Source organism: Curcuma longa, chromosome 3 (assembly GCF_044706935.1).
Source record: "Curcuma longa cultivar G26 ecotype Majalengka, Jawa Barat chromosome 3, ITB_CL_G26_1.1, whole genome shotgun sequence".
Lineage (NCBI taxonomy): Eukaryota > Viridiplantae > Streptophyta > Magnoliopsida > Zingiberales > Zingiberaceae > Curcuma > Curcuma longa.
In genome coordinates this window covers 4,276,390-4,302,144 of record NC_133863.1, presented here as the reverse complement: position 1 = coordinate 4,302,144, position 25,755 = coordinate 4,276,390, and the positions used below count along the sequence as shown (strand labels likewise).

The window sequence follows — 25,755 nt, the reverse complement described above, 5'->3', positions numbered from 1 at the left end:
CTTTGCGTAGGAGGTCGGGAAGTTAGCGAGAAGTCAGGAAGTTAGCAACTCAATATCAAGTTGGGAAGTTGGTCAGCCTATCGAGAAGTCAGGAAATTAGCGACTCAATATTAGGTTGGGAAGTTGGTCAACCTTAGGAAGTCGGAGTATTTGGCAGGTTTGGAAGTTGGTCAGACTCAAGAAGACGGAGTACTCGATAGGTTTGAAAGTTGGTCTAGCTGACAAAGTCGGAGTACTCGTCAAGTTTGGAGGTATACTTGATTGGTTGGAAACTGTTGACAACCACATGGAATCTATATTGACTAAGTTCTGGATCATGACATATGATTGTATTAATTGAGTTAAGATCTCTTACCTGAACTCTTTCTTGATCGAGTAAAAGTTCCCTTGTCTCCGCATCAATATTCATATAGAAAAATATTTCAATTGTGTGAAGATACTTTTTACCTTCAAGCTGCTGGTGCTCTGAAATTTTAGGCCCAGTTTACTTGGAGGTGCGGAAAGAGAAACTACGGAAAAGTTTTCCTTGCATGCATGCATCCTTCGTTTACCTTTCAAAGTTTTTAGGAAGGAAAGGAAATTTGATCCGTCCGCGGATCATTTTTTCTCCAAAATCTGTCACCCCGAAATTGGGCGGAACGCGGACGGACGGACGAAAAAAAAAATCTCGCCGATTTCTTCTCTTCTTCTCCTCTATCGCCGGCGCACCCCTCCCACCGGCTTCGGGCGAAACGAGGACGGACGGACGGATGAGTGAGCTGCTTCACCTGCGAACTTGTGCGCTGACGTCGGGTCCATCGAGACGGTGTTGTTGCTCGCCGGCGGGCACTGCTTCCTCAACGCCGCCGCGTACTTCGGTTGCGAGAGTCCGTGAGTATCTCGGTTGCGAGATGCAACCTCAGCCCCCTGTCTACACTGCGGACGGTGAACGTTCCCTCCGGTGAGCAGATCTAGTGATTTTTTCACGATCAGCCCCTTTTCCTTCACGTTTGACGGACGGATCTCACTACAGTGAGGTGGAGAAAGTTCCTGGCGTTCAATTGCGCCTGGGCAAACCCGTTGTTTTTATAGAGACAACATTGGATAGTGGGTGAAAACATTATCTCCTTCCACTGCATGAATTTCGACAGTTGTTCACAGGAAAAAAAATCATCTCCTTTTTATTCTCTCTAGTTCATCTTTCTCCTTCATTTTTTATTTTTAGCATTGGTCTGATTGCATTTGTGTTGACAATTTTAGAATGGATGAGGTTGCACAAGCTGTTGCAAAAGTGAAGAAGGAATGGGATCAATCGGTTGTCCAGATTCAAGATCATATCAGGTTGATAGAAAGTTGCGGAACGTCTGGAAAAGCAGAGCAGCGATCTTCCTCTCCCCCTGCGGCGGAATGCTTTTCCGCCGTTTACTCTCCCTGCGGTGAGGATTTCCTTTCTCTTCCCTAGGGATTTATTTTCCCTAGGGAGCCCTTTCTTTTCTTCACCCGCTAGCAATCTCATTCATATATCGGTTAACAAGTCAACTTTGTTAGTATCGATGGAATCAAAATATTTCCACAATGATATAATATTGTTCACTTTGGACCTAAACCCTCATAGTTTTGTTCTTGGGCTCTTCCATCTTATAAAGATATATAAATATATGTATTTTTAATGTGGAACTTTGATTGTATCCCAACAATTCTCCTCTCAAACAAAGCACCTCCCCCCTATCATTCACCTCATGATCCGAGTCCAAACTCTCCTACTGAGAACCCCCTACCATTCACCACATGGTCCGGGTCCAGACTCCCCTACTGAGAGCCCCCTACCACTACCTCAGGGTCCAGACTCCCCTACTGAGAGCCCCCTACCATTCACCTCATAGTCCAAAGCTCCCCTACTATTCACCTCATGGTCCAGAGCTCGGTCCGAATCCAGACTCCTCCTACTAAGAGCCCCCTACTATTCACCTCATGGTCTGGGTCTAGACTCCCCTACCATTCACCTCCCCCTACTGAGAGCCCCCTACCACTCCTCCTAGTTTTTTTCCTGAGGGTCCCACATGGCTCTATATAGACTCAAAATATCTCTTCAATGGTATGATATTGTCTACTTTGAGTCTAAACCATCATGGTTTTGTTCTTAGACTCAACCCAAAAGGTCTCATATCAATGGAGATATTTTCCATCTTATAAATTCATTTTTTTTATGTTTTTCTAATGTGAAATTTTGATTGTATCCCAACAAATTTAAGTCTTTAAAATCTTAGATTAACAATAAAATCTGAGGCTTTCCCCTTAAAAAAAGCTTACGTTAACAATAAAATCCGGAGAAATTGGAGTAGAAAAAGTAAAAGAGAACTTTTTGTTTTTTCATTTGGTTAACATTGGGTAAACAACTTATCAAAGGCGTGCTTTGAGAAAATGCCGTCGACGTACAAGAATGGCGATCATCGACGGAACAATTTCCTGTGGGCGAACGCCGTCGATGATGCTAAGAATTCATGTAGCGGAATGAGTAACAATTAATGAATAACTAATTAGTGGATCCTGAGGGAGGGAGGAGGCCGGGGATGAAGGGCACGCCGGTCTGAGGAAGCCAGGTACTGCCCTGGATGAATTGCTCCACGGTGAACTTTTGGGCGTGGGCGAGATCGACGTTCTTCACTCCTCTCCATGTTACTCTCTGGCTCTTGTCGGCGCCGGGGCCACGGTTGTCGATCTCGGTGTAGAAGCAAGTGTTGAGACCGAAGTCACCGAACCACGGCAGCCAGCCCTGGGGGTTGATCAGGTCGTCCAGCTGCGACTGCATCACGAAGGTCCTGGAGTATTCCTTCCATGGGCGGCCCAGGAAGGTGGGAAGCTTGTTGCGGAAGGGGAAGTATTCTGGGTCAGCGCTGATGGTGCAGTTGTGCAGGATGATGGCGCCGGTGGATCGTCGGTCCTTGCGCCCCTGCGCAGTCACGATGTTCTGCTGGTTGTCCAAAGGCTTCCGGGCCAAGATGAGGCAGTTCTGGAAGATGGAGGCGGAGTCGCCGAAGATGAAGTCGATGGTGCCGGTGATGGTGCATTCGCGGTAGAACTGACGGTGGGTGTGCACGTACAAGGTGTCCTGGTACCCGTCGAGCCTCACGTTGTAGAATACGGACCTGTCGGATTGCACTCGCAGCGCCACGGCTTGGTGCTTCGCTGCTCCTGCTGAGTTCTCGATCCATAGGTCCTTGGCGATGAATCCATCTCCGATCACAGCTGCATCATATCGATAATTAATTTGTATTTATTGTGCGATTTATTTGTTTTTAACCGTGAATTAAGTGTCAATTTGTAAGCATACCGACGGTGGCAGTTCTGAAGGTGCTGACGCCGTCGATGAAGTTGAGGCCGCCGGTGATCTTGGTCTTGGTTGGCCCGTCGCCGACCATCATTATGTTGGTATGGCTCCGGTTGACCTGGACCTGCTCATTGTACACACCTTCCTTGATGTAGATAACCACGTTCTTGGTGCTGTTCTTGGGAGCGAGTAGCAAGGCGTCGCCGATGGTCTTGGCGTCGCCGGAGCCATCCTGGGCCACTGTAATATCGGGCTTCAACTCCGCCGGGCTCATCTGAAGAAGCCTTCGCTTGCCGCCAGATACCCACGAAGGGAACGACTCGCCATCGACTGCAAGGAGCTTGCGATTGAAGCCCCCGAAGTTGAACTTTTCGAGGGCGTCTCCGAAGTTGGTGACGATGGCGAGAATGTTGCTGGTGAGCTCGGCGGAGCTGTTAAGCGCCTTGCGCATGGATGCGGCGGCATCCGTGTCGGCGTCCTGGAACCCGTCGAGGCACGTCTCCTGGTACGTGATGGTGGCACTGATCCACACCTTGAGGTCGTCGATGAACTTGTCGATCTTCTCCATGGAGAAGTCGTCGAGGCGGTCGACCGAGCTGCGGAGGTCGTCGATAGCGTAGTCCAGCAGTTCACGGCAGTTCTCGAGGGCCTCGGAGGTGCGCGGGTCCTTGGCGGCCTCCTGAAGCGTGGAGGAGTGGTCGAAGGCCTTCTTGATGTGGTCAATGGTGACATTGAACACCAGATTGACGAGGTCCTTGGGCTCGGTGTTGTTGCCGGCGACGGAGGACAGAGTGGTCTCGCAAGTCTGCTGGTAGTCGGTGGGCCGGCAGAACTCCTGGATGTTCTTCTGCGAGGTGGACAGCTCGGCCACCTGTGGCCGAGACGAATCATCGCCATGGCGGCTGGAGACGGTGACGACGCCGACGGTAGCAACACAGGCCACCAGGACGACGACAGAGATTGTGATTACGAGAATGATGGCCTTCCCCATGATAAATTATTCACCGCCCAATAAACTAAATCTCTTTTTATTCGTCCCCTTCCACTGGATGGTGGAATTTATTCGGAGATGGTATCGGAATGGAAGGGGAGGACCCCGACGCCAGGATGATGAACAACGAGAGGGTCGAGCCATTATATAGCGCAGGGACGAAGGGTGTTCGTGGTTGTGAAGAAGGAAGAGAGCGCACAGACCGCGCAACGGGAAGGGATGCATTCGGCGCCATACAACGAGCTGGAGGCTGCGCCAAGCTCGGCTTCCTTAATTTAGAGAATTGTTACTTTGGTCAACAAATTGACTAGATAAATGGATGAACCAACTTTGATCACGAGACTATTTTATAAATATTAACTTTTTCACATCCACATCGTTTCATTGATCAGATCGACACTATATATTTCAGATAGAATAGAAAACATCAATTAATAAGTTTAGCCAGCATAAAATTTTTGCAATATAACAGTTAAATTAACATCCAGGCAATGCACCATGGCAGGGCCGTACAGTAGCAAAAATTTGTTTCAGTTGTTTTGATATATTTTTCCCTATATGTGTCGACAGCATCGCTGAAGAGATCTATACAACTGTGCTGTTGAATCACAATTTCTTTCTCCAGAAATGTTACAAGCTGACACTACAGTCTCTAAGTACATGCATGGAAATTGCAATGGTCAATGGCAAAACAGCCGCAAGGATGCTCCCAAACTCAGTAGGCTTATACGGAAGTAGGGTGGGTTTCGAATGAACCGATCCCCAGACCAAATCGGCTAGAAGTCATAGACTTCATTCTGTCGAGTGCCTGGGCATGCTCGGAGCAATGGAGGCTTGGCATGTGGACCTTGTAATAAGCTGCGTGCTATCGCGCCATAAGCTGACTCAGTTAGGTGAATGCCATCCCAGGAAATGAATGCAGATGGATCACTGCAGACCTTTGCATCCTTGTGACCACACTGAACTGCTCGGCTGACATTATATCGGCCATTGCTTCCGCAACACGCATGGAGTGGAGCCTTAAATCCTGCACCCAGAATTACCTCACTGTATCAAGATTCAATCAAACTGCATAATAGAATGGCGAAAGGATTGGTATTTGGAAACTTCCTAATTCTTCCCCTAGTATGTTACACACTCTCAATTTCACCAGAGATAAAAATCTACGGACATCTCTTAGCTTACAGTTAATTACAACCAACTCATGCCATTGTTTGTCAACCAACAATGCTTTGTATTTCTCTGTGACTATAATAACAGAGCAAAACAACATAGGTCGCCACGAGAACATAAAGAGAGCAACTAACTACATGAAATGCTCCATTGAGGTAGTCCTGGAAGAATTAGGACGAAGTTTGAGAGTTCCTTATCTAGAAACAAATATCATTTCTAAGTTCTCAGAATAAATACAGCTTAGGAATAACACTGTTTGAAGGCAAGTACCAAGTTCAATGGTTTAGTTATGGTTTCTGAATTGTTTTTGAAGTATTTCATTAAGTAGATTGAATCAAAAGACTAAGGGACCCAATTTCTATGAGCTAAATATGATTAGCATACGGTTTCATCTAGTGAGATCCTCAAGAGAGGAAATATGTAGATGTTTCTCACATTTGTCAGCTTAAAAGGCATTTACTTGTTACAGTGGATAAGGCATGTTTATCTTTCTCATCCAATCTCTACAAGGTATCATGCTAATACACAACATTCTACATACTAAGAAATCATATAAAAGCATCCTTATGAGTTGTCATCAAATAAAATATAATGAAACTTTAAGAAAAAAGTGGAAAGATGTAATAGTGGAATTGCTATAAAAAGGGAAAACTAGTTGGCTAATTGAGTTGGTTAGCCAAATACATTTAAGACAATGGCCGATCATGTACATATTTATCTTCCTACAGAAAAAACAAAGGTCACTTAGATCTTCCCTTAACTAGACATTTTCCTAACCGAAGAAAATGACTTAATTGAAATTTCCTTTGCTTGCCCTCTAAATTACGGAGATGCAATTGAATATCATTCTGGAATTGATCCTTAAATTATGATGGTCCAGAAATATGCTTTTCATAAAACTTCAATGATCACTCAGCTCATATACAAATATTAAGAAAAACACAAATATTAAGAAAGCCAAACATTGGGGTTCTGGTCTTAAAGACAAAGCCTCTTGGAGAGCACATCTTAATAGAAACATGTGCTAAAGCAAACAATTTAACGCTGCTATTATCCAAGATTACACACACTTGAAATACTTATGTGGTCATTGATGCCACAAATATTGTTCCAGTTACTCTCCTTTCTTCTTAACTCTCTAGGTAGTTCATGTCCGAGTATTGATGAAAGAAATAGAAGACATAGACTGTCGTGAAATTGGTATAGTTCAGTAAAACTACAATGCGTGCCAAGCTAGTGTGTTAGCTTAACCAAATAACATGACAGCTCCAGCTAGGAACTAGCTAATATGATTGAAGATTACTGACATATTAGCTTTAAGCATGCTTCTTTCCTGAGCATTCATGTCTGATCATACATAGTGGATTGACTATCATCTTCTTGCATGCTTCTTTCTTGGGCTCCTATGTCTCTGATTATACTTACTGGAAGGTCCTTACATGAAGATGGAAGTGTCTATTTCTTCAACTAAGGTTACTAAACTGATGCGATTTGAATTAAGATGAGATTAAAACAACAAAATGAAAATGATGACCGCTGAACTATAATTTCACAAGTAAACCTCAGTGCTAATCAGCTCTCAAATTTGTGGGTAGAACAAACCTAAATAAAGTTTATAAAATTTTGCAAAAATATTAGCATAAAATATCTGATCTACATCATAGAAAGGAATACACACCAAAAAGTTTGGGGGCATGAAAGAAGCTTATAGTTGCACCGTAGTAATCTGCGTAGATGATGGTAACATGTGGGTGAAGCTTTCGAAGCCTTTCTAGCTCTTCCAGAAGTAGGCGATTGTGGTACTCAGAGAATTCATTCAACCACCTAATACACCCTGTTTCTGAGTCATATTTCTCAGCATCATCGCTCTCAAATACATCTAAATAAGCTGGAACACATCCAAGTGGAAAATTGCCAGGAACCAACAATGTATTTGCCCCTAGTTCTACTAAATCCTGTCCAAAGAGGAAAAACAGTTAGTATAGAGTTGTAGTTCTTTTTTTTTTCTTTCAGCAAGAATCCAAATGTATGTTCTGCAGAGGAAGATATAAGGATCAGAAGCAATAAGAAATCTAGTTAACAATGGTGAAGTGGAAGCATCAAGTAATAGTCATTATTGTGGCGTACAAAGATTACAAATAGATCAACAGCAGATGACTCACACTGATTGAAGTACTAATTGCATCAATCACACTAGGAATGAAGGTTCTTATATCATCTGCCTTGTTTCCATGGAAGAATGGATGGTTGTAGTCATTCCCACCAATCTCTCCCAGCAGAATCAATGAAGTATTCAAGAATTCTTTGGGATCTAGACAGACATAGAAAATATAAAGTTAGAAATCAAAATAAATAACATGCAGAACCTGTTGAATCCAGCTTCTTAGCACATAAATGCGGCACTGATAAGTGAAAACCCAATTATACAATAAAAATGAAAATCCTCAAGCAAAAGATAGCTGAATTGTTGTGTCAGCAAGATTGGGTGAGTAATGCAAAAAACAAGCATGCGGGCATACAGCACACGTTGCCCACCCTACGTGCAATAGAATCTGTGAATTTTCATTGTAACAGCTATCTGAGAGAGCAAGCTGTGGGTTGTCATGTTCAAAAGCATGTAGGAGTCACAACAATACCTTGGAGTCTGGGTACATGCTGCGAGACTACAAAACATGTAGAGAAGATAGTTTTCTTCTAGAGAACTTCTGGAATTTGGTGAGATTTTTTTTGTTTTCTCTACTGCTATCAAGAGAGGAGTTTAGGGAGAATTTAGAGGGCTCCTCCTGTATACAATTTGGGGAATTTCTCTCCTTGCTCATATCATAGAAATAAATTCTCTTGGTGGAGTAAGTTTTTGTGTCTGTCATCTTGTTGTTTCGAAGGAAATTGCTCTCTGCAAACAAGGCATTCAGCTATTGCTTCTACCATGAAACACAAAGACTGCTGTGAGGCTTCATAAGGGAAATAATTATCTCATTTTACGCGCACCAATTTCGATCAACAGAGGGGGTTGTTTTACATGACCGATTTGAACGTCTAACTTATTAGGATTGATTCTATCAGTGACCTTCTCCTAGTGAAAATACAAACGTGACTATCAGTTAAAAGTGCACTGGCTAGCAAAAACGAATCATTACCGCAGGAATACCCATCAGTGCCAATAAAAAGCAAGCCCCTTTTCCAACAAAATTGGAGGGAACAAATAGAAGAAAGAAAAAGGCGAGAGGCTACCAGAGGAGAGCGACGGCAGCAACTGCTTGAACTCCTCAATCTGCACGCGCAAGGACTTGTGGGTCCACGAAGCATCAATCCCCTTCGCACTAAAAAAGTCGAGGTCGAGCGCGGTGGCTCCGGCGACCGCAAAATTAACCCCCCTGCGAAAATCCCCTCCCTCTAGATACGGCCGGACCAGCGGCAACCCCAATCCCTGCGCTGCACCAATCGAATCAAAGTCACTCACATCGATCATTTCCATCGCCCAAACCAGACTATACCAATGAAGTCAAGGATGACGCGGCCGTCGGAGAAGCGGCCTGTAGGGCGGCCGAAGAAAGTGCGACCGTACGGCGGGATGCCGCTGGGACCGCCCACTCTGCCGAGGCGGACGGCGTTGCCGGTGTCGGTGATGGAGTCGCCGAAGCTGAAGATGGCAGAGAAGCATCCGGAGGCAGTGGATAAGCCGCCGAGAAGAAGAAGAAGGGCGACGGCGACGGCGACGGCGACGGCGAGGGCGAGCGAAGGAGGGGGCGCCACGACGGATGCCATCGACCTTGTGGAGGAGGCGAACGCAACGGCGACAAAATCAAAGCCGAATCGGGCAATTAATGGAAAGCGTTTTCATTAAACGGGCAGCGAGCGACGATAACTGGTCAGCTCGGTCACCCGTCTATCTACTCCATGTTAGTGGAGCAACGACACATGGGCAATGCTTGTTTGGAAATGCATCCAAGGATTTGGTTCGCTCTGTTACCGCTCGGTTCAAACAAGAAAATTTAAAATGGCAAATCTATCCATTAAAATGTAAAAATAAAAATAAAACTAAAAATAATAATAATAAACTAAAAATAATAATACAGTAGTTGTCGTTCTAAATTATCATAACTATTAAATAATAAATTTTGATCTAGACTATTATTTTTTATATCTTACTTATTTTTAAAAAATAATTTGATCAGTAAATTTATAGAATTTACCATTTGAATGTTTATCATTTCTAAGAATACATTCTATAATATACAGTTTTTTTTTTTTTGTAAAAAAAGTTATAACAGTTTTAATTCTTATTTTTAATATATTTGATGTAGTGGGTGGAGACGTCCATGTAGGAGTCCCTTGATCCGATCAATATAATAGGTCGTGTTATATGATTCAGAACTTGGTCAATATAGATTTCATGTGGTGTGTCAACAATCTTTGATTGATCGAGCCGATTTGATCAGCCTAATTGATTTTACTTATTGTGTAGTCCGACCTCCTCACCTGCCGAGCAGTCTGACTTCTTGATCTCCTGGGTTGTCGACTTATTGGATAGTCTGACTTCTTAACGTATTGAGCATTTCGAGTTCTTAGTCTGTTGATTTACTGAGCAATCTGATGGTACCATTTAAAAAGATGTGTCCCTTACGCCTTCACGACTACTCACACTATTGAGAGAGAGTAAATCAGGAAATCGAAACTAGCCCCCCATGTGGGAGGGTATTTTTATGGCTTTGTCATCGAGATTCGACCCTTATTCAATTCTGCAAATCTATTATGTTATGACTAGCTTGACTATGTCCTAGAGGTGACTTCTCTCCTATATAAGATAAAGAAGGAGTTCTCAAAGGAGGTATCATCATCTAATCTCATCTATTTACTTCATTTCGTCTATCTATTATATTTTTTTGGGACTTCATGATGACTTAACATATGAGAGATCTCATTGAGTAACTACTAATAAGTCCTTTGACACTTGTTATTCTCTTCATGATCGACTACGCTGCATCATGAGAAGAAAGTACTTTTTGATCCGAAATAGATTCATACCACTATGAGATCATATTAGGGTTTCTATCTGAAATAATATTCTTTAAAATTATAAATCTCCTAAATTTTTTAAAAAATTTATGATAAAATTTATTTATTATCTATTATTTTAAATAATATTCTTTGATATATTAAAAAAAACACAACTCATTTAGTATAATCAGATGTCTAGATATTTTATTAAAGCACCTTAGTTTTAGCTTGATCCCGACTAATAAAAATGTATTGATTTAAAATAAAAATAAAAATAAATTTAATTATATTTCAAATTAATTTTTATGTGTACTTCGGTTTAATTTGATCAAGTAAGCAGTTCGGTTCGCTGAAGTTGATTTGATGAAAGATAGGAACCAAATCTGACCGGGCTCAATTGTCTGAGCGGTCCACCTGATCCGAACATCCGGTCAGTGATTTTGCTTAATCCTGTCGGTCGCCTTCTTTTGCAGCTATTTCGTCCTTAACGTTAAATCAGTCACTTTCAATAAATAAATAAATACAAAAGTCACTAAGGAATTTGATAACGCCGTGAATGTTGTTCTACCGTTGTTAAATACTCGCACAATTTTTAATTTATTTTTATCTCAAAATTTTCAACAACAACCACCGCAACCAATAAAATTTCTTTGCTATTCCTTGCACGCTCTCTCAAGTTTGCACAAATAAAATTAAAATTAAAATTAAAATTAAAAATATATTTTTTGAATTATAAAAGGACATTCTATTTTAAATTATTATCAAAAATATTTTTATTTTACTATTCAATAGTGTATAATTACTTAATTATTTTTTTTATTTTTACTCATAAAATAACGAAAACATAAAGACACATCACATTTGGCCTATTAGATTGCAGCAAATCAATTGGACCGGAACTTATTATGACAAGCATGATATCAGGTTCTCCGAAGTTCATTTGGGCGTAAATGGTATGGTACCTATGTTTCCTTATTAATCCTAAAGGGTGCCAGTCTACTTTAATAATATAATTGATATTTAAAGGAATAAAAATAAATAAGATTCTAAATAAGATAAATAATTTTAATTTTAATTTTTAAATATGCATAAACTGTATTTCACATTTGTCCGATAATAATTTTTATCTCTCTTTTTCACTTCAAATTAATGATTATCAGGTCCAAAAATGATAATCCCAGTAGCCACATCTCTCATCTCTGGAGGTGGCCGGTCCGGTCCCACGGAAGTTTCCCACCGACCACCAGGGTAAATCGGAAAGCGTATACGGCGGTCAATCCAGATGCCCAGCATCCTTTGATTGCGTTCCCCATTTGGAGGAAAATTCCTGCAAATACGCCGTAGCTGGGGATCGAATCGCGGGTCCCTGAGTTATAACCCGGATGTCCTACCGTTGCACCATTACCAGGTCCAAGATATTATGGGATGTGTGGATACTATAATATCTAATTATGATAAAAGCAATGATACACTATATGAAGAATATAATATGAAATTCAACATGACATACTCAACTGCATAGATATGAAGCCCACTATATGAAGTGTGTCATGTTGAGTATCATATTATATTGAGAGGTAATCCTTGTCACAACAGATTTCAGTCACAAATTTGTGACGAGATCTGGACCGTTCGATTTTAAAATAGAAGATTAAATCCAGGTCATCGCAATCATCCATTCAATCTACGACCTGGATTTAATCTTAACTTTAAAATCGAACGGTCCAGATTCCCGTCACAAAATTTATGACGGGAATCTATTGTGACAAGTAATTTTATTTTATTATATTTTCATGTAGTATATTATTTTTCTTTCGATAAAGTAGAGTTGTTGAAATAAATAAGTGTCAAATTTGGATGAAGTTCATATAACATTCTTCCATGATTAATTATAATTTTTTAATTTATTTTTTTAATAGATGATTATAAAATTCATAATAATAATAGGTTTTACTGTACGGAGCAAAATTACAGTCCTCAAACAGCAAAATATCCAATCACGGATGCGCTTTTTGATCGTGACTGCTCTCGGCGTAGGTCCATGCGTCACGATTAACTGAGACCAAGGATCCCCTCCAACTGATCTTCGTGCTGTAACCTACCAACGCAGACATCCACCGTCCGAGTTCCACGCCGCCACGGGAAGCCCAACTACATCGCGGATGCCATCGTCTTGGTTGGCTAATCCTAAATCAAACCCTTGGAGGGGATCCAATCAGGGTTTCCAACCATCCAGACCCCATGATGTGGATTCTGGAGTCGGATGCTCAAGTAATCAAGAGACAGTGGCAAGTGGCAGCCCCCTTCCTTCTTCCAGCCGTGTCATTGAGAAAAGGGAGAAGACGCCGGAGTGACGGCGACGCCAGGGAAACCGCCCGATTGAAGTGTATTCTTCCCTTTTTTGGTTCTGCCGATCTAAGGTCCGATCGCTCTCTAACCAATGTTTTAGATCTATTTTTTCTTCAATTTCAACGCATACTATGGATATACTTTATTGATCTCCCTATGCACTCGCGATCTCCATTTTTTTTTTCACGAATTGGTCTGTTTTTGTTGTTCTGCGTCGTTGGGTCGGTTTAATTTGACTTTTTGAGTAGTAGTAACACGGCCCTTCAGCTTGTATGAATAGATTTCTTTGTAGGTGTATTGGCAGAACTTTGGAGCAGGAATTTATAGTTGTTGCGTAGTCGTAGAATCGGTTTATCTATCATAACTGACGTGGAGCAGAGCGGTGTGAAGCTTGATGGCATTATAGCTCGCGTACTGCCCTTAGCCACGGCATCGATTCAGTACGCATGCCATGATTTGGATAAGTTGTGTTTTGAAGTGAGGGGCGTTGGCTGCTAGTTCGGGCTGGAACGGATAGATTTGGTCGAGGTGAAGTTCCCAGCATGGTTAATGATGTGTCAGACGCAGTCATGCTTCAAGAATCAAGTCAAAAACATCTCCGAGAGAGAGAAAAAAAAAGAGTTAGGATTACAAAGAGAGATTACATACCCTTCACAGGGAAAGTGTGAAGGTATTTACTGGTTGGTGTACCTGACTTCAGTGGCCAACCAATATGACCATTTACAAATGCAAGTGTATTCAAGTTGGTGGGTCTGACAGTTAATTTCAAATTATAATCACCAAGCTTAAGAATTATGATTCTGAGATTTTGTTTTAATAATCATGAGATGAATGAACTTTGGTTGTTGCGAGATTGCTAACAATGTAAACCTTTGACAAATAAACTAGAATGAAAGAACTTGTAGACTAGTTTAAAAGATTTAACTCCAGAAAAGTCACTTGATGATTTGCTTCAGACCTAGCTTGAAGAGAAAATCAGAATGAAACATTCAATATGCCTCTAAGCATGACTCAAGCTCACAAATATCAAAGACCTTCATACTCTGCTAAGAACCCGAAGTAGCAAATTGAACTAATAAACTTGACAAATCAGGAATGCATGACCCCCTTCATCCAATTAATAAACTTGCTTTTACCTGAGTTATTAAGACATCTACTGTATGTTTTCTTGTTCATAGTTATTTATTGGCCACAAGCTCACAAACCTTCTTTTTCTTTTGTTTTCCTACCTTTTCCATCAAATTGAGAGTTTTATGAGAGTATAAGACATACATATGCTATGAAAGGAGAATTTTTTTCTTCAAGTAAATGATAAATATAAAGTAAAAGCTGAGTCATCTTGTACATGAAAACCATGCAAGATAAGAGATTTCTTTGCATTTATTTAGTTTGAACATAAATATGCAAAAAGCCTTGATTTACAATGCTTATTCTTATAACTTGCATACCTACTAAAACATTAGTGTAATTTCAATATAAAGGATTTGCTATCTTACTACTTGACATTCGAGTTCAATCTTTTTCTATTGGTTTTTCGGTTGGTTACTCATTCAAACTCACTCATCTTTAGATTGAGTGCTAACTTGAGTTGCACACATAATAACTTGCAACATTCCTTTATTTGTTGAAATGACCGATAAATAAATAAGCTGTCAATGAAGCTTATGCTCAGCTCCTTAAATGACAAAAAGAAGACTACTATAATAGGGGAGAAAGATGCAATAAAGATGTCCAAGAAGCTTATGCTCAGCTCCTTACTATACTGCTTTCTTTATTTGCTAGTAACAAGATCTTCTTAATAGGGAGAAAGATGCAATAAAACAAAAGCTAAATTTATTTTCGTAAAAAAAAAAACTGGTCTAGTTAAAACTGAAAAGTACATAATATAAAGTTCAAACTTATAGTAGTTTTGTTTTTTTTTTCATTGTACTGTTTTTAGGAAAATGTATCTTGCACAATCTTAGGAGATCAAGTTTGATAGGTGTATAAGAGAGATCCTTACCTCATGTTTCATTCAACTATTCAATCAAATCAACAATCCAGTGCAATTTCTATTTTGTTTTTTCACAAGATTGTTGAATGAGACATGCATCCCTGTGAGTTCACCAGTTGAGTTGCATCACACACAGGTATACTGCTTGTATGATATGGAATTCCAAGTTCCAACCTTCACTTAATAAACTTCTGTGGCCATATAAACCACATAGAGAAACATAAAATAATTGTCAGGTTAAATATAGAATTATAATTTCGGAACACCAAAGGCTAAGCCAAGAGCCACTGTGGGTAAGAAGTGGATCATGACCGCTTCTCTGTCCTTTGGACGTATCAAATGTCCGCCAACAGGTGGTTGCTGCTGGTGGAAACTTTGAGCCTGAATAAAGGAGGTTGCCAATATTTTAATTCATGCTTGGCTTCATAGTGTTTGGAGGTGGTGCTGTGCTCTGATCTTTAATTGTGAGTCGACTGATGTCTCAATTGACGGACTGAGACACTCCAGTCATGGGCTGGGTGCTGGCTGCGGATAGGTTGGCTTTTGATCACATTCTGCTTCATGGTTTATTGTGTACCTTGGCTGATGACTGATCCAGCTTCAACAGATTAGGCTGCTTTGTACGACTTTGCTTTGTTTCTAGCCTTTGTTTATCTGTTGTAACACCTTATGACTCTAATATAGAAATTGGGTGAAAACTATGATTTTCAATCAAAACCATTTTTTTTTAAATAAAAGGGTGAAGGTTGCAAATCCCTAATGTGGAGTTTTACATTCGAATTATTGAGCTAAAAATCAGTGGTCACCCCATTAGTCTCTGGCTCACCATGATGTTGTTACCCTTGATTGTAAATACCATGGTGATTGTCACCTATATAAAATATGAAACATTACCACAACGAAGATGCCCACCCACTTTCTTTGGATGTATTCTCTCTAGTTTTATTTTTTACTATTATAGTTTCAAGAAAAATAAATTTTGTAGCAAAATATATCTGAATATAATAACACTAAAAAATCTATACTCTATACCCTATCTTATTCTTGGTAATACTTTAAGATTAGCATAGTCAGTAATGAGATAGTCTTTTGATTCAAAATCAAGAGTCTCGACTTTGGAGCAGGTATATCATCCAAAATACAAAATTTTAAAGGCCTAACTGTTATAGTTTTCTTTTCTCTCTTAGTAAGGGAGAACTAAAAAAAGTTATTTAAGAAAGAAAAATGATACCTAAATATCTCACAGCGTACATAATAATCACACTCTTTATCTGAATACAGCTGCATCATTTTTTTTTTATGTTTCTTTCTTTGCAATTAGCTACCCTGATTAAATTTGCTTTTATATAATGTAGGCTAAAGGACATGCTTCATTGTGGTCATTAGGAAATGGAGGGTTGTGACTGCATTGAGCCACTATGGCCTGCTGATGAACTTCTGGTCAAATATCAGTATATATCAGACTTTTTCATTGCCCTTGCTTACTTCTCCATTCCTCTTGAGCTCATCTATTTCGTAAAGAAGTCTTCCTTCTTTCCCTATAGATGGGTTTTGATACAATTTGGTGCTTTCATTGTTCTTTGTGGGGCAACTCATTTAATTAATTTGTGGACATTTACCATGCACTCAAAAACTCTTGCCATTGTCATGACCATTGCAAAAATTTCGACTGCTGTAGTATCGTGTGCAACAGCATTGATGCTTGTCCACATAATTCCTGATTTATTAAGTGTAAAAACAAGGGAATCATTTTTGAAAAATAAAGCGGAAGAGCTTGACAGGGAAATGGGCCTCATTAGGACACAGGAAGAAACTGGAAGACATGTTCGTATGCTTACTCATGAAATCAGAAGTACACTTGACAGGGACACAATATTGAAGACTACTCTTGTTGAACTGGGGAGAACCTTGGGGTTGGAGGAATGTGCACTATGGATGCCATCACGCAGTGGTTCATGTCTTCAACTTTCCCATACTCTGCACCAACAAGTCCCTACTGGTTTTACTGTGCCAATTAATCATCCTATAGTTAACAAAATTTTCAATAGCAACAATGCAATGATAATTCCACATTCATGTCAATTAGCAAGGATCCGACCACTATCAGGGAGATACATGCCACCAGAGGTTGCTGCTATTCGAGTTCCACTGTTACATCTTTCAAATTTTCAGATTACTGATTGGTCAGAACTTTCTGCAAAAAGCTATGCAGTAATGGTCTTGATTCTCCCATCGGATAGTGCAAGGAAATGGCATGTTCATGAGTTAGAACTTGTTGAGGTGGTTGCTGATCAGGTACGCTCACCCTCTCTTTCATGTTGAACCTTCATGTATGTTTAGCATTATTGCTGTTTCCTAGTTGAAAGCACCTTTTTCATCATAATAATTACTTTTTGAACTTTATTTTTTTCCATTACTTTTTATATCCCAACATGTTAAAACTTCTTTTGCCTTAATTTCCATATGACTTTACAGTTTCTATTCAGAATCATCTTTCTATGCATGCTCCCGTAATTTAGATTTGTTTCATTTTTTATTATTTTTAGTAGCATTCTGTTTTCCTACTTTTTGTTTAGTTAGTTACTTATTTTTGTTTTCTAGTTAACAATAGTAATCTTCATGTTTCTAGAAGATTGAATAGTTTTCTTTGCATTGCAGAACATGATGAAATTGACTATTGTTCAATGAAATGCTTTTATGTTTTCATTTAGTCAACCAGTGATATAATATTCCTCCTTGCTGAGAAGGCTATATTATTTGTTCTTATGGTTTGAACCAATTGAGAGGAAAGATCAATTAGCCCATTTACAAGATTCCAACATATTAATGAATAAACTAACATTATGAGACATTAACTCTATGAGGTGCACCACAAGATCATAAATAGGGATGGAAGAGCATCAAATTTGGTGAAAATTAGATGAAATTTGGCGAGGGTAACTACATGAACTGAGAGTTTTACCATTGAGAACACAATTGATTTTCTAGAATGCAGTGAGAACAATAATAACATATATGAGCGATGGCAGAATATATATACCCAATGGCATTCTAGAGTGCAGAATGTTGATGGAAAATCAAATTGCTACATGGAGATTTAATTTCCATGTTACTACCTTCTAGGAATCAACTTTTAAGTCATCCAGCTTCCTTGGCCCTTCAACTGGTTTTCTTATGTCTAATATCTGCTTTAGTTTCAGAGCTAGTATTTGTGTGTTGATGTCTTTAATCATGGCTGTAACTGTTTCTTTTTCAGTTTCCAGAATTTAAAATCCTTTCTTTTGAGAATAGAAGTTTTGTCTCTCTCATTTTTGTAAGCATAATGAGTCCTAACATCTACATTCAAAACATTCATCACCTTTTTTCAGGTAGCTGTTGCACTTTCACATGCTGCTATATTAGAAGAGTCTATGCGGGCACGTAATCTACTTATGGACCAAAATGTTGCTCTAGATTTAGCACGGCAGGAGGCTGAATTGGCTATTCGTGCTCGTAATGATTTTCTAGCTGTCATGAACCATGAAATGCGAACCCCATTGCATGCAATTATCACTCTTTCTTCCCTTCTTATGGAGACTGAACTAAACCCCGAGCAACGGTCAATGGTTGAAACTGTATTAAAAAGTAGCAGTCTTCTAGAAATTCTGATTAATGATATATTAGATCTGTCCAAGTTGGAAGATCGAAGCCTTGAGCTGGAACTTGGAGCTTTTAATCTTCATTCTGTCTTCAGAGAAGTAATTAGACTTTTTTTTCCCTTTCTCTGTTTGCATTTGTTTGGTCTTTATTAATTGTTACCATTATAATTATTTCCAGCACTTGGGAAATTTTACTTCTTTTATGTTCCATGTATCAAGGCTTTGGTTGTTGTTATGTTCCATGTATCAGGTGGTGAATTTTGTAAAGCCAGTTGCAGCCGTCAAGAAGCTACCTGTCTCACTTATCTTGTCATCTGACCTACCATTATGTGCCATTGGAGATGAAAAACGACTTATGCAAATTATATTGAATGTTGCTGGTATTGCTATCAAGTTTACAAAGGAAGGACACATTTCTATTACAGCTTCCATTGCCAGGGCAGATTATTTAAGGGATTTTAGAACTGCCGACTTCTATCCAGTTGCTTGTGACGGTCACTTCTACTTGAGAGTCCAGGTATAGATTATAAGAAAGCTGATTTATTTATAATTTTATCTCCTGTTAGATGTTATTCACTTTAAATGATCTGCAATTATTGGTCACATGAAAACTTATCAATTAATTCCATTATCTCTGAATAAATATGTCGTACCTTTCAATTGCTTGTCATTTTCTAATAAGGGTAAGGACCATAAACAAAGTAAAAGAATCATATAGGTTAGTTCAACCCTAGGTTTTAGGAATTTGTGAAATATTGACTTGTTTTTGAGGAATTTTTTGTTATTGGTAAAGGTTTGTTTCAACCTGTTTGGATACGCCCAAGACATCCACTCTGATTGCACAAAATCTAATTTCCTTGCAAATCAGAAACTTAATTATTGCCTGCTTAATTTCGATCTAATTGAATTGAAATTTGAATCGATAAAAATGTATGGAGAACAAGTGAAAATTTAATCCATTTTTTTATTTGAACCCTTTCCTCAACTATGCATAGTATGATTATGAGGGCATCTGATACTCATTGGTTTATGTCAATAATGTATATCAAGTTATCACAAAGCACATGTATGGTCCAGGTAGTATGATTTAGAAGCACCAAATGAACCAAGTTACCTATACTGACCACTGAACCACTACATAATGGCTTTGTATTGGTTTGTGCATGTGTGGCCAAGTCCCCTTGGTGATTCTAGAGTTGAGTATTTGATACTCATTGGATTTCACTGTCGAGGGACTGTGGGCTTAGCACAGTTCATGTGGAGCTGGGCCTTACCACATTATTATTTTGTTTTTGTTCTGTTAAGCAATTGATGTTCCATAGGACCATAAGTCTTGGCTTGTTTATCATTTTTTCTACATTTTATTTTCTGTTTGTAATGCTCACAATACCCTTATGCGGTTATGACACACCAATTATATCATTGTTTCTTAATTACTTCTCTCTGCCTTTTTTTTAAAAGAAAATTATCTCAAAACATTCATATTCAACCATGTTAGCTGGAAAAGTTGGTATGCTACAAAAAAGTTGATTATTTTTTGTTGAATAATACTTGGTCTCATTAAAAAGTATATGATTTTGTCTGATTGCTTCTTGAAAGTTTGATAAATTAGCAGCTCCAAAGCTCTCTTACTCAAAAATCATGTTGTCTAGATTTCACTAGACTGAACAGGAACAGGCTTCCTGAATGGCTGGTGAGTGATGGAAGAATTGCAATCATAAGTTTTTTTTTCTTCTATGGACTAATATTGCATTTTGATTTGATGCACAATGGTTCACATATGATACACCAACAGTTTCATCACAAGATCTTTGTTTCTTATTTTGTATATTGAAATTCTTTTTCTCATTTTTCAATAATACTATGCTAAATTGGCCTTTGCAATATCAGGTAAAAGATACTGGCTGTGGAATTAGCTCTCAAGAATTGCCATATATCTTCACTAAATTTGCACAGAGCCGAAATGTAGCAAGTCAAAGTTACAACGGAAGTGGTGTTGGGCTTGCCATTTGCAAGAGGTACAGCCATCTCATTGTTTTTGGCACCATTCTGTGTTGTGTACAAGGGATCATGACTGATTTTTCCATCTTTTCATGCAAAACTTGCTGACATCATTTTGCATGAAGTTTATTAAAACGATTATAGGAATTTTTCCTAACCTTAGATCCTGTATCCAGTGTGTGTCCATATTTTATCTCCTGTTCAAATAGAGGCTTTTGGTATTAGTGAAATCTCAAGAATTCTTTCAAGCACGATACTAGATTCGTTTTTGTTTGCTCCATATTTAAGTTCTTAATAAGATCATCATTTGAATGTGTACGAAATTGATCACATAGAAAACTTATAATACTTGTTTGCAGGAATCCAGATGAATTCAGGCTAAACAGTTTTTTTTGCATTTTGTTACAAAATAAACTTAAAATACCAATTCAAAAAAATTGTTATCTTCTCTTATAATCCTGCATTGCTATCCCTTTTATCAACTTCCATTTATAAAATTTTCTGATATATTAGAATTTCTCTTTTGTAAAGCAATTTTTCCTGACATAGTTTAGTCTTGTGGAGATTATTCTTTCTCTACCTTATATACAGCCTCTTCCAACCAAATATACATGGGAATATTTATGGAATATCCATACCATTTCATGAGCCATACTTATTAGTACATAGTCGATTCTATCCCTATTCCAATTAATTAAATTATCAAGAGAGATTATGATATTCTTGAAATCCCGCTTAACTCTATTTATTTTATATCTTGAATGAGATTTTCAAATTTTAAATTATTAGCATCATGTTTTATTATTCGAGTACTAGACTTGTTGTAGAGTAATAAATTTAAAGAACTAATGTCTATTATTTTTTCACAACGGTTGGGCAATCTGCAGTTGACATACTGTTCACTGAAATAGAAATCAAGTAAGATTTAGGAAACTAGACCATTCTCATTAGATGCACATATTCTGATCCAGTGTTTGTTTATGTAATTTGGCATTTGGTGAAATTCAATGCTAAGTATTTAAGGATCTGAGTTGCTCACATGGTCATAAACTATTAATCTTGTTTCTAAAAGCTTTATGTATTATTCTCAGACGTTTAATTTGCTTCCTCCTGCTGCATCAGATACGTAAATCTCATGCAAGGTCATATTTGGCTCGAGAGCGAAGGGCTTGGAAAAGGATGTACAGCCACATTTCTGGTGAAACTGGAAATATACGAAAATCAAAACATATCTCACCTGAAAAATGGTCCGTTGTCATGGACGAATTAGCACGGGCAGGAATGAATGCTTCCACCACCAAAGTTATGCCAAATGATCCAGAATGGCCAATTCCTCAGAAATCTTGACTTCAAGAGGTGTACAGGATGTTGAGAACTATCCGTATTCATCAGCCACTTAGATGTACGAGTTTTTACAATGCATATATATATATATATATATATATATATATATATATATATATATATATATATATATATATATATATATATATATGAAGATAGTGTTGATTTGCCACGTACATGATCTGATATTAATATTTAAGGGACTATCTTTGCTGTTATTGTTATATGAAATTAAGAAACTACAGTTGGCTACTATGGAGAGGGTATTATCTCAGTTTTATCAAGATTTAACTCTTGTATATTTCAGTAAGTTTATCCTGCATAACTAACTCAGTCATGTCCCAGAGACAATCTTTCTTTCACACATTAACAGAATCTCACACATTAACAGAATCTCGGAGTATTACTCATTTACCGTTGAACCAATCTGAGTGTCAAATGTTAGTCGATGTTTTCATTCCTTGTATGTAGTTCACTTTGTTGGATCATTCAATTTCTATCGGTAGCGATATACAAAACTGTAATCTATCACCTAAAATTCATCATTTTGTAATCCACAAGATTTATAAACCAATGCTAAATTAGATTTCAATTGAATTAACAATCTCATGGATTGGATTGATTATAAGATTAGAAACCATGAAAAGATGAAGAGACGGAAGAAATATTGACAAATTTCAACATGTGAAAAAAAGAAAGAGTTATACTACAAGTGAATTCTTTTTTTTTAGTACTTTAGTGGAATTTTAATGTGTGATCAAATAAGTCTGAAATTATATCAAAATTATGTTTAATGCGTGTATTAAAGTGTACAAGAATTTATGAAAACACACGTAATTCAAATGATGAATCTTGGCAGAAGACACAAGCGAGCGAGAATGATTGCGTAGAAAAAGAATTGCGGGTATAGTGCATCCAAGGTATGAGGAACTATGGAAGAGTGCTTCGACGGAGCGAGAAGGAGGCACCGGAGCGAGCCAGAAGGGCTTAGTGCATTCGAGGGGTGAAAAGTCGGCAGGAAGACTGTGCAAGGTAGATAGAAGGAGGAAAACGATCAACATGAGGTTGACTATTCCCAGTGCTTGGAACTATTTCAGGCGCTCAGACTCGGCGAACTCCATGTGTCCAGATCTATTCCGAGCACCCTGATACTCATTCCAGATCAGCGCAAGTTATTGCTGAGATGGATCATAACAGAGTCCACGTCAACAAAATCCAAACACCTAGATCTTTCCAGGTGCTCAAATCGCAAGGAGTCATCCAAAGCCGTTAGCAGACCGTTGCCAGAGTAGATTGAGTTTGACAGATCCAGACGTCCGAAAGGCTTCTAGGCGCTCGGAAGTATCACGTCAGCATAATGGTCAAATCATAGTGAAGTCTATAAATAGACTAAAGTAGGGTGCAAACGAATCGAGCCGGTTCATGAGATTTTCGAACCAGTTCGAATAATATTTGATTCGTATTCAAAATTATCGAATTCGAGCCGAACTCGAACATGTTCGATAATTTTTTGAGCTGAATTCGAATCTATAATATTATTCACGAGTCGCTCGAATTAAGACATTTTGAACTAAAATTTGATTCTGCTCGAATTAAAAAAAGGGCAGCCCGGTGCACGAAGCTCCCGCCATGCGGGGTCCAGGGAAAGGATCCATTGTACGCAGCCTTACCTTGCCTTTGGCAAGAGGCTGTTTCCAGGATTTGAACCCGTGACCTCTAGGTCACATGGCAGCAACCTTACCATGCGGCTTCTGCTCGAATTAAGGTTCGAATAATTCGAATCAAACTCGAATAATTTAAGACATTTCGAACTAACATTTGATTCTGCTCGAATTAAGGTATGAATAATTCAAATTGAATTCGAGCTCGAATCATATTTCAAATTAAACTTAAGTTTAAATTATTGATATTTTCGAACTTCGAATCAAATTCGAATATATATATATATATATTTGAACTCAAATTCAAATATTATTATTTTTAATTATTTGATTCGATTATACTTGTTTATACCCTTAGGCTAAAGTTCGAAAAAGAAAATAACATGCCCTCGGGGCATAGGTGAGTTGGTTACGACGCAGCAGATTTGCAGAAGAGGGAAAGGGTTCAAATCTTGGCGAAGCCAGGCAATACCCTCCTGCGTTGTAATCAACTGCACTTTCTCGATTTACCTCCTCACAGATGGTCGTGGGGCCGACCGTGTGGGACCGTTAAGGTGGCGGATTCACCTTTTTGCAGAAGAAAAAGAAAATAACGCACTCAATTTATATTTTCGTTCAGCCTATTTTAGTGTTTTATGTGCATTGTTTCTGCTACACTAATAGAAATAGATAAATATAAAATAAAGGGGTATCTGTTACAATAGTTATAGAAAAGTGATACCGTCGTTACTCGTACCAATAATAATAGTGTCATTCGAAATAAAGACGTCACGTGACGACAGACAGTTTAATACAAGAGAAACAGTTTGTCTTCACTTTCTCTATAAAAGGGTAATCCGTTTAGCGGAAAAGGGATGCTTAATCCGTTAACCACACCTCTATTTTTTATTACTGTTCTTCATTCTACTACTTCATTTCTTTCAACGAGTCTGACTTGAGTGTCATCACACCAAAGTATGCCTTGACTCCTTTAAAATCTCTAGTTGATTTATTTCAAAACAAATAGGGTGCTTAATTAGTAAGTTAAAGCAAAATGTTCGACGAAATCAACCTCATCGAGGAGGGCAGATCTAAGATTCAGTCATAGCTAACATATCCAAAGTCAACCGATAAGTTCCGCGGGAATTGACACATCCTCATGTTTAGATCAGAACAAATAATGATAATATTAATAAATCCTTATGGGAATCAAGGAAAATGTCATCTAAATAATACAATATTTTTCATGAACGAGCAATCACTCGTTAATTTAATAGCGACATTGTGCAAGTCAGTCATACTTGGATTATAAAATAAAACAAATTATGCAAGTCATGATCTCAGATAACCTGAAGAATTATGATCAAAATTGGCCTTGCGCATGGCCACACGTAAGAGAATTGTGATCTACATGTAGACTTTTCTTCTTCTTTTTTGTTTGTTCACCATCGACACGAGAGCTCATGAGCCAAGCGAACCCGATCGGATCAACTCTGACCGCATCATCCCCAGCTAGCTCAGCCGCGTCATCGCACACAGCCGCCTCCTCTACCCTCTCTTCGCCGTCCTCATTTTTCTCGTCTGCTACGTCTTCTTCAGCCGCTAGTCCCAACATCGTCTCAGCGAGTCCAGTGCCGCCGCATCTTCGGTAGCAGTTGGCTCTCCCTGCGTGGACATGTGGTTTCATCTCACGCCACATGCCCGATCTTGTCGATCCTCTTTTTCTTTTATAAAAGATGGAATTGTCATTCTAATAACTCTATACAGTCGGTCCCATTTATAAGGAGGTAAATCAAGAAACTGTAGTTGACCATGATGTAAGATATTATCTCGGCTTCGTTGAAATTTGAATCCTTATCCTCCTTTATAAATATGTTTCATCATAACCAACTAAGTTATAATCGGAGAACGATCTGTCAGTCCTCGGTAGAACCTCATGAGACTTCGTTTAATAATATCAAGATAAACAAGTTAAATAGTCAACAGAAAATCTTATAAATTTTTGATCTACGATCAAAATAAATCAAGAAACAAGCACAGTCAACGTTCTAGAGTTTATCTTGGATAAATTAAACCCCAGTTCGTTGATTATTGACTTGACGCAGTCTTTTTTTATCTTTTTTTTTTTTCAATTTTTTGATTAATTGTGAAGGTGAGGACACGTATTGGAGACATAAATGTCTCGATCATGGACCACCAATTACCTATTAAATTAGGAGGAAATTTAATTAATTTTCCATGTAGTGCATTCACAGCGTCAAATGAATTGCCCATCTTAATTTCCTCTTCTTTTCCATTACTATTTTTTTTAAAACAAAAAA

The 25,755-nt window shown here is 38.6% G+C and overlaps 3 protein-coding genes across 3 annotated transcripts; 1 reads left to right on the top strand and 2 right to left on the bottom strand.

Annotated features, from left to right (window-relative positions):
- Positions 1 to 2,512: 2,512 nt before the first annotated feature.
- LOC141823078 (putative pectinesterase/pectinesterase inhibitor 28) lies at positions 2,513 to 4,298 on the bottom strand. Its single transcript, XM_074710349.1, has 2 exons — positions 3,311 to 4,298; positions 2,513 to 3,225 (listed from the first exon to the last, which is right to left on the bottom strand). The coding sequence occupies exons 1-2, from the start codon at positions 4,296 to 4,298 to the stop codon at positions 2,513 to 2,515; spliced, it is 1,701 nt and encodes a 566-aa protein (XP_074566450.1).
- A 469-nt stretch (positions 4,299 to 4,767) lies between these two features.
- Positions 4,768 to 9,261, bottom strand: LOC141824140 (GDSL esterase/lipase At2g27360-like). Its single transcript, XM_074711381.1, has 5 exons — positions 8,966 to 9,261; positions 8,703 to 8,903; positions 7,634 to 7,782; positions 7,150 to 7,426; positions 4,768 to 5,325 (listed from the first exon to the last, which is right to left on the bottom strand). Exons 1-5 carry the CDS (start codon positions 9,234 to 9,236, stop codon positions 5,075 to 5,077), a joined length of 1,149 nt encoding a protein of 382 aa, XP_074567482.1. The 5' UTR covers positions 9,237 to 9,261; the 3' UTR covers positions 4,768 to 5,074.
- Positions 9,262 to 12,756: 3,495 nt separating this feature from the next.
- On the top strand, positions 12,757 to 21,887 carry LOC141824746 (putative ethylene response sensor 1). Its single transcript, XM_074712079.1, has 6 exons — positions 12,757 to 12,889; positions 16,167 to 17,106; positions 18,180 to 18,548; positions 18,700 to 18,966; positions 20,340 to 20,467; positions 21,573 to 21,887. Exons 2-6 carry the CDS (start codon positions 16,201 to 16,203, stop codon positions 21,718 to 21,720), a joined length of 1,818 nt encoding a protein of 605 aa, XP_074568180.1. The 5' UTR covers positions 12,757 to 12,889; positions 16,167 to 16,200; the 3' UTR covers positions 21,721 to 21,887.
- The last annotated feature ends 3,868 nt before the right edge of the window (positions 21,888 to 25,755 follow it).